This window comes from Neoarius graeffei, chromosome 19 (assembly GCF_027579695.1).
Source record: "Neoarius graeffei isolate fNeoGra1 chromosome 19, fNeoGra1.pri, whole genome shotgun sequence".
Classification (NCBI taxonomy): domain Eukaryota; kingdom Metazoa; phylum Chordata; class Actinopteri; order Siluriformes; family Ariidae; genus Neoarius; species Neoarius graeffei.
The window spans coordinates 24946907-24959260 of NC_083587.1; the positions used below are offsets into that span (position 1 = coordinate 24946907).

Below are 12354 nucleotides of genomic sequence, written 5' to 3' on the forward strand. Positions count from 1 at the left end.
CTGCCTCTTGACCATGAGATCGCAAGTTCTACTCGCGGTCAGGTCATACCAAAGACCATCATAAAAATGGCACCTACTACCATCTGGCAAGGCACGCTGCAATGCTTACCAGAGGACCAGCCCCCCCACTGTAACCCTAGCTGTATAGGCGAGAGGCCGAGGGCTATAGAAACGGAGATCAGTGCCGCACCCATACACCTTAAAGGACATACGCAGAACCTTTATTTTTATATGCATTTCTGAGTGGATAGTATCTCCATCCTTGACTCTTGTATGCTGCATAATTGGAAATAAAAAATATATATTTTTGAGAGTTAAAATTGACCGCAAAGTTGGCATTTGAGCTGCCCCGCTGAGCCAGCCAGCCCTGAGTGTGTGACGTCACAGCAGGAACCGGTGCTATTGACCAAAGCCAGACTCAACAGGTGAGAGTGGTTGCAATGGCCTCTTCGTTCGGATTTATTGGAGATTCTTCGGATTCCTCAGGTAGTAATACATCTGACTGTGATGGTCCTGAAATTGGAGTGTGTGTACATGCTACTGCTATACACGTAGAACCGTATCAGTTCAAACCATCGGAAAGTGAATCCGATAGTAGCATGCCGGCCATGGAGGCCCCCACCTTTATGAAATAAAGCCAGAGAACAAAGCCGTCTAGAGAATTGGATGGAATTGAACTGACAGTCTCATGTGACTCTCATTAAAACAGGATAGGCGTTATAAAATGCAACATACATGTACATGCATGCATTTTCACTGATAAAACGTAAAAGGCTAATTAAATAATCAGATGAACTGAGACAATCACATTCTGAAGCAAATTAAAAAATCTTATACTGGTAACTTAAACACACAATACAAGTTACATGTATTAATCTAAATGCAGGTAAACAATGAGTGTTGTTGTTGTTGTTGTTGTTATGTAATCAAATGAGAGTCGCATCTTACCCGTCTGCTCTCGCTTCTTGAAAACCGATCTTGTGGCCGATTGTTTTGAAACAATCTGACTTTCAGTTCTTCGTTCATTCGCTTCTTCCATGTAAGGGCGAGATATTGCTGCTGAGGCAAGCATATCCAGCAGAGAAATCTGACGACTGGTCCACTCATTCTCCATTTTCTCCATACTGAGTACTCCACCATGACTGCTTGGCTCACGCTCCAGGAGAACTGGTGCAACTGAACTTACTTTCCTTTTCTTGTAGTTTTCTTTTCCTTTAATTGTTGGTACTGCACCCTCTTTCAATACGGGCTTATAACCAACGCTCCTCAACAGATCAGAGGTTTCATACAAGTCCTCAGTAAAATGTGCAGAGCAGAGGAGAGACCACTTCATAGGTGCCTAATCTGTGAATTTCTCGCAAAACGCGTCCAAATCTTTGCAGTTTGAACATACTTGGGCCATGAATGCAACATAAATACACCTTCTGTCGTGTTGCTGCACCCGCCAGCAACACATCTACGTGGCATGGCGATAAATTAGCTCAAAAATGGAGGATCGAAGTTGCAGTCAGCTCTGTGTTTTAGTATAGCGGAAATGGCGATGAGACCGATAGACTTCCTGCTGTGACGTCACAGATGTCAAGGTCATTCATTCAGACTGCTACCTATATGAATCACTTTAATCATAAAAATTACTATATTAGATTTATTGTTAACGCTTAAAACTATTCCTGTGCCATTCTTGAGGTCTCAAGGCATTTATAAACAAAAAGTGAGGCCATGGTTCTGCCTATCTCCTTTAAAGAGTTGGTTAGTACTGGGACAAGAGATTTCCTGGGAAACCCAGATTCTGGTGTGAGAGGAATTTTGACTTTTGATCAGTCAGATACAACGATTTAACAGCAATGAATTTATAGTGAGAGACAGATAACATTATTTAGAACATAATAGCTAAATTTCATTCTTGGTAGCCTTTTACTTGGTCTTCAAATGCTTTAATTGTTGCTATAGCAACCACTTTGGCTATGCAGAAACAGTGGGTAAAAAGTTTTAATGAATAATTAGAGTTAATAGTAGTGGTGTGTTCCAGTGTATGCAGAAGCACTTCTCCGCCTGGTACTTTGTGGTGTTAGAGAAAAGGGTGCGGTTGGGTAAAGCAGCAGCACTCTGTGATTGGAGGAGGCAGCTGAGGGCATGGCGGGTGTGGAGAGCGCTGGTGTGGGTGAGGAGAAAAGAGAGAGAAGCTAAGAGGACAGAGGAGGAACTGAGGCTGGAAAACAGGTATACACACACACACGCTGAGTGATGGAAAGTTGCGCTCAGAATCCTCACAGGACTCTAACTCTACTCTGAGCTAGTTTTGAGGTTTTGATTTGATATGAAGTGTCTCTCCTCTCCCTGAAGACGCTGTCAGCTAGCAGAGGAGAGCGATCGAAGACGGATCCTGAGGCGCTGCCTGAGTGATTGGCGTCTGTGGTGCCGAATGGAGAGAGAACGGAGGGAACTGCTCAGCCAGCAGGAGGAAACCAGGAGGAAAATGGCTGCCCTGATCGATGCAGCTGTTTCAGGCAAACTAACACCAAAGGACTGCACTGAACCACCAATCACAGTCCAGCCAGAGAGCACGAACCAACCAGAAAACACCATTCAGCTGGTGAGTGAAACACAACTTTGGTGAATTTATACATAAAGGTCAAATACGTCTTAATATATATATTTATATATATATATATTTTAGATCTTTTGTTACAATTGATTATTCATGTTATTTTGTTTCTAAAAGGATTTACAACAAAAGGTTACACATGCAGAAAATGTAAAAATATTTTTTCAGAATATAAATCTAAGATTAACACACAATATACAATGGTGCTTGAAAGTTTGTGAACCCTTTACAATTTTCTATATTTCATATAACACTGACCTAAACTGTCCGAGTTTCACTTTCAAGTCATAAAAGTAGATAAATAGAGAAAATCCAATTAAACAGATGAGACAAAAATATTATACTTGGTCATTTATTTATTGAGATAAATGATCCAATATTACATATCAGTGAATGGCAAAAGTATGTGAAGCTCGAGGATTAGCAGTTAATTTGAAGGTGAATTTAGAGTCAGGTGTTTTCATTCAGTGAGATGATAATCAGGTGTGAGTGGAAGTGTATCGTGGCACGAACAAATGAGGCTTCTGAGAACTTACGAAAAAGAGTTGCTGATGCTCATCAGGGTGGAAAAGGTTACAAAACAATCTCTAAAGAGTTTGGACTGCACCAAGCCATGGTCAGAAGATGGAGGAAATTCAAGATCACCGTTACCCTATCCAGGAGAGGTCCACCAACAAAGATCACTCCAAGAACAAGGTGTGTAATAGTCCACAAGGTCTCTTTAGTCCTGGGTATGACTTTAAACTGCAACCAGTGGTGAGTCTCAGGTCCAGGAGGACTTGAGTATTGGGGAAAGTGGAGTTACCCCTTAATCACCACTGCTCCCAGGTCCGCTATGACCCGGAGTGGTAGCACCTGCCTGGGTTCCAGCTATGGGTTAAATAGTACATCACCAATAAGGCGCTGGCAGCAGGTCGCTTTTCAGTGCAATGTGGCAGATGAACCAAACAGGGCCAATGGCACACCACCAGATGGCATGAGGAAGAGCCACTCAAATGGCCAATGGATGGCATCACTCAGCAAGTCAGTATTCACTGTGGGGCAACTTCCATACCCGTCAGGTCTGTGGCACTTTTGTGCACCACTTGGCATCAGGTCTGGAGGTCCAGAGAGGCAACGCAATGGGGGTACGGCATCATTTGGCTTACTTTACTGTGCAAGATGCTTCGTTAGGAGAGGAGAATAGTATGCAAGGGTTCACAAGGCCAGACATTCCGTGGCAGCTTGGCCGGGTTATTCAGGCCACCGCTGCGGGTGAGTTTGTTGCTCTGGTGCAAGGCCTTGCGGCCCATCTGCATTTTTGCACATCCTAATGAATCAGTCATCATCGCTAGCGATGGACAGCTGCCGATGACAAGGCCTCAAAAGAACCCGGGGTAACTCCTAAACAACTGAAACCCTCTCTCTCACACTGGCTAACATTTCATGTTCATGAGTCCATCATCAGCAGAACGCTGAAGAACAGTGGTGTGCTTGGCAGGGTTGAAAGGAGGTGCTGCCTGTCTGCAGTTTGCTAAAGGTCACATGGACAAGCCAGAAGACTATTGGATAAATTTTGTGGACAGCTGAGACCAAAATAAAATTTTTTGGTTTAAACGAGAAGCATTATGTTTGGAGAAAGGAACATGGTGCATCCCAGAATAAGAACTTTATCCCATCTGTGAAACATGGTGGTGGTAGTATCATGGTTTGGGCCTGTTTTGCTGCATCTGGGTCAGAAAGGGATATCCATAATCTGTGAACTGAATCTTAAGAGAAGGTGGGTCACGCAGCAAGACAACGACCTAAAGCACACAAGTCGTTCTACCAAAGATGGTTAAAGAAGAATAAAATTAATGATTTGGAAAGGCCAAGTCAAAGTCCTGACCTTAATTCAGTAGAAACATTGTGTGAGCAGTTCATGTGAGGAAACACACCAACATCCCAGAGTTGAAGCTGTTCAGTACAGAGGAATGAGCTAAAACTCCTCCAAGCTGATATGCAGCACTGATCAACAGTTACACAAACACTTAATTGCGGTTATTTCTGCACAAGAGGGTCACACCAGTTACTAAAAGCAAAGGTTCACATACTTTTGCACTTCACAGCTACTGTATGTAATATCAGATCATTCTTCTCAATAAATAAATGACCAAGTATAATATTTTTGTCTTTGTTTAATTTGGTTCTCTTTATCTATTTATAGGACTTGTGTGAAATCTGATGTTGTTTTCGGTTATATTTATGCAGAAATACTAGAATAGAAACTTCTAAAGGGTTCACAAATATTCATCAGTTCTGCATGTCTGTGAAATGGAGAGACGAACATTGTCCTTCCAGAAGATTTTCTTTCATCAGGTGTTTTGATGATGGTGGTAAACAGCGCAGTCTAACACAGAATTCCCACAGGTGTTTGCATCTGAGGTCACAGGTCATTGCATCTGAGTTATATCATTTACATGTGAGCCCTCATGGTGTGTAGATGTGGGCAGAGTCATCCTGGTAAAGACCACACCCATTAGGATAGAACTGTTATATCATAGGATAAAACAGTGATGCATTGCTTTATGGTGGCAAGTGGAACCAAAGCATGCCAGCAAAATAAATATATGCCCCCGCAGTCTAACTGTCATCTGCACCCATTAGGTTTCTCCTCAAATTTATTCGTTTTTCTTCGACTTGTCACTTATCTACATATACTGTACAGTGCCTTGCAAAAGTATTCATCCCCCCTTGGTGTTTGTCCTGTTTTGTTGCATTACAGGCTGGAATTAGAATGGATTTTTGGGGGGTTAGGTTGATTTACACAACATGCCTACCACTTTAAGGGTGCACATATATATTGTTTTTTTTATTAAGATGAAAAAACAGAAATCTGGAATGTGCATAGGTATTCACCCCCCCAAATCAATACTTTTATTGAGCCACCTTTTGCTGCAATTCCAGCTGCAAGTCTCTTGGGGTATGTCTCTATTAGCTTAGCACATATAGCCACTGGGATTTTTACCCATTCCTCAAGGCAAAACTGCTCCAACTCCTTCAAGTTAGATGGGTTGCGTTGGTGTCCAGCAATCTTCAAGTTATGCCACAGATTCTCAATTGGATTGAGGTCTGGGCTTTGACTAGGCCATTCCAAGACATGTAAATGTTTCTCTTTAAACCACTCCAGTGTAGCTTTAGCAGTATGTTTAGGGTCCTTGCCCTGCTAGACCATGAACCTTCGTCCCAGTCTCAAACCTCTGGCCAACTCAAACAGGTTTTCCTCCAGAATTGCCCTGTATTTAGTGCCATCCATCTTTCCTTCAGTCCTGACCAACTTTCCTGTCCCTGCAGATGAAAAACATCCCCACAGCATGATGCTGCCACCACCATGCTTCATTGTAGGAATGGTGTTCTCAGGGTGTTGGGTTTACACCACACATGGCATTTCCCATGATGGCCAAAAAGTTAAATTTTTTGTCTCATTTGACCAGAGAATCTTCTTCCATGTGTTTGGGGAGTCTGCCACATGCTGTAGGGCAAACTCCAAATGTGTTTTCTTAAGCAATGGCTTTTTTCTGGCCACTCTTCCATAAAGCCCCACTCTGTGGAGAGTATGGCTTAAAGTGGTCCTATGGACAGATACTCCCATCTCTGCTGTGGATCTTTGCAGCTCCCTCAGTGTTATTGTTGGTGTCTTTGTTGCATCTCTGATTAATGCCCTCCTTGCCCGGTCTGTGAGTTTTGGTGGTTGGCCTTCTCTTGTCAGGTTTGTAGTGGTGCCATATTGTTTCCATTTTGCTATAATGGATTTAATGGTGCTCCCTGGGATATTCAAAGTTTGGGATACTTTTTATAACCCAACCCTGATCTATACTTCTCCACAACTTTGTCTCTGACCTGTTTGGAGGCTCCTTGGTTTTCATGTTGCTGGCTTAGTAGTGTTGCAGAGTCAGGGTCCTTCCAGAACAGGTTGAGTTCTACAGACATCATGTGACACTTTGATTGCACACAGGTGGATCTTAATCAACTAATTATGTGACTTATGAAGTGAATTGGTTGGAGCAGCTCTTTTTTAGTGGTTTCATGCGAAAGGGGGTGAATACCTATGCACACTCCAGATTTCTGTTTTTTCATCTTAATTATTGTTTGTGTCACAATAAAAAAAAAACAATGTGCATCTTTAAAGTGGTAGGCATGTTGTGTAAATCAAATGGTGCTAACCCTCCAAAAATCCATTTTAATTCCAGCTTGTAATGCAACAAAACAGGACAAATCCCAAGGGGGATGAATACTTTTGCAAGGCACTGTATATTGGGTAATTCTTGTATAAAACTTATTACTTTTACACATTATTTAAGCATTGCATGTTTCTAAAGTTCTTTCCTTTCTTTGATTTTTTTTTTTACATATCAGGAAAGACTTGTCCTTATTGAATATTCCGAGGCAGTAAAATTTGTTCCCCTGGACGTTGTTAGTTTTATCTCCTGTGTTCTTTGTGTTCAATGAGACGAGAAGGCAGAGTTCATTAAAAATGAAAATCCTAGGAAAAAATTGAAGTTCACAGAGAAGACGCATGATGTCCAAGCCTGTATAATTATTCACAACCCCCACTGAGAAATTAAAATAACAACCTGTATAAAATTCTACTTCTCTCTCAACATTCCAGCTTCAGGCCCAGGTACCAGTACGAAGAGCCACTTCGGCTCCCCAGCTACTCCCTTTGACTGACAGGAGAGCAGCCCCACCCACTCAGGCCTGGCAAGTGACTCGTCGTCACGCTGCACTTTCTTTAGCTGAGGCTCGGGAGGGGCGGATATCGAGTGGCGCCCCCCGCTGTCAGAGCGCAGAGATGCGCGGCGGACGGTTTGAGCATCGACACCTGGCTCAGCAGAGGACCATCGCTGAGCAGAAACGCCTTCTTAAAGAACAGCAGGATATTATCTCTGAGCTACGGGAGAGACAGAACCTTCTGGAACTCAGACAGAAAGCAGAAAAAGCTGAACAGCTAGCAGTCCAGCTGAAACCATCAGCATCTCAGAATGTGATCAAGACAAGGTACATTCCCTGGCGTCTTTCACACACAAAATCTCAAAGCAGCAGCTTTTTGTAAAAAATAAGTAAATAACAATAATAATTACACTGCAAAATTCTATCAAGAGCCTGTCTAGCGTCCCATAACAAATGAATTCATAGTGGAGACGGATGACACTGCAGTCCTTTGAATTCATAATGTTTGCAAAAGGGAAAGAAATCCACAGAAAGAAAGCTTTGTAAATACTTTATTCATATATTTCACAGTCACAGATCAAAAGGAGTCTCGGGTGAAAGCAGCGCCAGCCGTCCAGCCCCTAAAGAATGTGACAGTCGCCTAGCCAGCCCTCATCCTGCAGTACGAGGTCAGATTTACATACGCTCACAGTCACACAGGACTCAGCTACTGGAGCTGACAGCTGCTCAGAGAGCCTTTCATGCTCTTGTGCGGGAGAATAATCCATAAGGAAAGTCACACTTCAAAGTTTCGCAGGCTGAATTTAGTACCATGTGGGAGGACTGAGAATAAGAAAGGATGTCTGGTCACGCAGGGCCATATCGGTGCTGCGAATGGGGCATTGCAACCTGGACTAGGATAAGGCTGTTTTAATAAAGCCCTTTTCTGCTAAGTGATGGTAAAACGTATTCTCAAACCAGAAATATATCTTTAAAACCCACAGCAGTTATTATGTTTTTGTTCCTACACAGACTCCTACATCTGCTTTCAAACTGGTAGAAACGTGAGCTGGTTCTTAAAAGATGCGCTGCTTCCTTAAACACGCACCAGCATCACGATGGGAGGAAAAGGTTCCTAGAGACAGAGAACAATGGAGCGGTTTTTGAACAAGGCTCTTAAATCTCAGCCTCTTAGCTATAAAAGCTTTTTCCAAATAAACGAATGCTAATGTAAGACTGATGATTGTACGGTACAATAAAGGCGAAGGCACATGTTACAGAGACTACGTTCAGACTGCACCCTGAAACGACCCATATCCGATTTTTTTGCCCATATGCGACCTGTATCCGATTTGTTATTGACAATCTGAACGACACAGATCCGATTTTTTCCACATGCGACCCAGGCCGCTTGGATATGTGGTCCTAAATCCGATGCATATCCGATATTTTCACATGCGGCTGCAGTCTGACCGGACAGGTCGCATTCATGCGACCTACACGTCATCAACAAGAGACAAACGTCACTATTCTGCGTTGGCTAATCCCGCCTCTTTGGTGGAAAACAACAACATTTGTACAGTTTTCAGAATTTAAATAGACTTTTATAGAATTGATCAAGCTAATGGTGGATTTGGTAGGGACCTGGATGTTGATCTGTTAGCCTGATTAAATAAAACAGTTTCTATAATTGATTTATAACTTAAACCATCCTGTATTACAAGATTATAAGATTGTTCTGGAAATTTCCAGTAATTTGACACCTTCGGTCTCATTAGTCTGCTGCCCACATTAATCAGATTATTGTGTGAGTTCCGCCGCCGCCACAAAAACCACATCGCCAGGTCTCGCCTCATCTCCATAGCAAACTGCACTGGTGTTTCTGCACCTTGAGCCGGCGCTGAGAGAAGTTGCAGAATTCAGCTGGCTATAAACAATCTAAATAAATATTTAAAAAATGTAGAAAAAGTTTATTAATATGACGAAATAAATATGTGCAAATTATGAAGCCTGAATTACGAGTTTGGTAATACAGCGGCCGTATCCCAAATGACTGCCTACTGAAGCTCGAGTGCACTATATAGAGTTTAAAAATCCATTACTTCCTAGTAACATGTAGTGCACTTGTATAGAAATTAGAGAGACATTTAGGAGTCAACCCTCGTTACCAGGCTACACGTTTTCATTTCAGTTCAGAAACAAAAACACACACGAGACCTCACACTTTAACACTAACCAGATAATTAAACAAACAAACAAAAAAAATCATTAAACATGAAGAGTGCGCTTTTTTTTGTTTACGTATTACGTAGATGTGCTTATTACGTGTCAATTTGCGCATGCGGGACACTTTGGGGTCGTTTTCCGTTCATATTGGAGATCGCATACAAGTCTCATATAATTGGTAATGTGAACGGCCTAACAAAAAAATCGGATTTCACAACAAATCGGATATGGGTCGTTTCAGGTTGCAGTCTGAACGTAGTGAGAGAGACATCGAACCGAGCCGTTGCTTGATAATCCCATACCTGACCTTTGACTTCTTTCCTGATTTCTCTGCCTCGGTGTCTCTCAGCTATGGAGGAGCGAGCGCGGCAGCGTGCGGAGCGCAGGAGGGAGGTGGAGGAGATGAAGAGGAGGCGGGAGGAGGAGAAGCTGGTGAGTACTGAGAGGCTCAGGAGAAGAGATTAGATCAATTTATTGAATCAGTGTTTTGTTTTGTTTTCCCCTCAGGCTCAGATGAAGGCGGAGGAGGAGGAGAGACTGAGGCAGGAGGAGGAAGAAAAGCGCATAGAGGCAGAAAGGAGGAGGGAGGAGAAAAGACAGAAGAAGGAGGTGTGTGTGTGTTTGTATTCTTAACTTGTCTGAGACAAGGACATATTGGTTCTTTTATAGAAGAACAACAACAACTTTACTCATCATACGTACACTCAAGCACAGTGAAATTTAACACACACACACACCCAGAGCAGTGGGAAGCGCCCAGGGAGCACTTCAGCCCAAGGCCGCCCCATGTTAACCTCACTGCATGTCTTTGGACTGTAGGGGAAACCGGAGCACCCGGAGGAAACCCACGCAGACACGGGGAGAACATGCAAACTCCACACAGAAAGACCCCAGTCGGCCGCTGGGCTCAAACCCAGAACCTTCTTGCTGTGAGGCGACAGCGCTAACCACTACACCACCGTGCCACCCGTTATTATAGCACATTTTTATGATGAAAATATTCAGTTAATTGCCCCATAAATATGTAGCAGTTGTAGTTTTATACCTCTGGGTCATGTAGTTTCATGGCCTATAAAAACAAAGGACAGTACATTTAACATCCCGGAGCTCTTTTACAGGTTAAATTATATAGTTTGTCTTATTTAAACAAGACAGATCACCCCAAGGATTCCTTGATAATTAATGCTTTTCGTCTGCCTTAGCTGAAAAAAATTACTTTTCAATGTTCTGCAGAGACTATAACTGCTAAAAGAATACCCTTAAAAAACATCCTAAGATTTGCAGGACTACCTGCAGTGTAGAACCAGGGTTGCCAGGTCTGTGACACAAAATTAACTCCAAAAATCTGCTCCTTCACTACTATACAGTCAACTGCTTCAAACATCGTGACTTGTCGTTGCCAAGTCAGTTGCACTTTTTACAAATTTACAGCATGCCACACAGCAACACTACGAACAGGCTTCCCTGTTTCACCGAGGGTCTGTTCCCAGATCATTGCTTACATGCATCATAACATCATGAATAAAAAACAAGCTAAGAAAATATTTCAACCGGTTCACATACATACAATAGATGTCATTCATATTGCAACTATCGTTTGTAATACGTTCGGATTTATTCAGCGTATTCCTATTGACGCATATGTTAATTAACTATATTTTATTATATGGCACGAGCTACAGTGCCTTGCAAAAGTAAAGTATTCATACCCCTTGAACTTTTTCACATTTTTCCACCTTACAACCACCAAATTAAAAGTTTTTTATTGAGATTTTATGTGATAGACCAACACAGAGTAGCACATAATTGTCAAGTGAAACGAAAATGATAAATGGTCTTCAAAATTTTAAACAAATAAAAATCTGAAAAATGTGGTGTACATTAGTATTCAGCCCCCTGTACTCTGATACCTCTAAATACAATCCAGTGCAATCAATTGCCTTCAGAAGTCATCTAATTAGTTAATAGAGTACTACTGTGTGTAATTTACTCTCAGCATAAATACACTTGTTCTGTGAAGGCCTCAGTGGTTTGTTAGAGAACACTGAAGAACAAACAGCATCATGAAGACCAAAGAACTCACCAGACAGGTCAGGGATAAAGTCCTGGAGAAGTTTAAAGCAGGGTTAGGTTATAAAAAAATATCCCAAGCTCTGAACATCTCAAGAAGCACTGTTCAATCCATCATTCAAAAATGGAAAAAGTATGGTACAACTGCAAACCTACCAAGACATGGCCATCCACCTAAACTGACAGAGCGAGCAAGGAGAGCACTGGTCAGAGAAGCAGCCAAGAGGCCCATGATCACTCTGGAGGAACTGCAGAAATCCACAGCTCAGGTGGGAGAATCTGTGCACGGGACAACTATAAGTCGTACACTCCACAAATCTGGCCTTTTTGGTAGAGTGGCAAGAAGAAAGCCATTGTTGAAAGACAGGCATAAGAAGCCATGTAGGGGACACAGCAAACATGTGGAAGAAGGTGCTTTGGTCAGATGAGACCAAAGTTGAACTTTTTGGCCTAAATGCAAAGCGCTATGTGTGGCGGAAAATTAACACTGCTCATCACCCTGCACACACCATCCCCACTGTGAAACATGGTGGTGGCAGCATCATGCTATGGGGATGCTTTTCTTCAGCAGGGACAGGGAAGCTGGTCAGAGTTGATGGGAAGATGGATGGAGCTAAATACAGGGCAATCCTGGAAGAAAACCTGTTGGAGGCTGCAAAAGACTTGAGACTGGGAAGGAGATTCACCTTCCAGCAAGACAATGACCCTAAACATACAGCCAGAGCTACAATGGAATGGTTTAGATCAAAGAATATTCATGTGTTAGAATGGCCCAGTCAAAGTCC

At 42.5% G+C, this 12354-nt stretch overlaps 1 protein-coding gene across 1 annotated transcript in view; it reads left to right on the forward strand.

Annotated features, from left to right (window-relative positions):
• The window catches only part of ccdc191 (coiled-coil domain containing 191), a 35551-nt gene that overhangs the window by 17005 nt on the left and 6192 nt on the right, over positions 1 to 12354 (forward strand). Inside the window, exons 5-10 of the mRNA XM_060899922.1 lie at positions 2030 to 2220; positions 2344 to 2593; positions 7233 to 7621; positions 7865 to 7962; positions 9849 to 9931; positions 10007 to 10108. Of these exons, the coding sequence (XP_060755905.1) occupies positions 2030 to 2220; positions 2344 to 2593; positions 7233 to 7621; positions 7865 to 7962; positions 9849 to 9931; positions 10007 to 10108 (1113 nt within the window). The remainder of the gene's footprint in view (positions 1 to 2029; positions 2221 to 2343; positions 2594 to 7232; positions 7622 to 7864; positions 7963 to 9848; positions 9932 to 10006; positions 10109 to 12354) is intronic.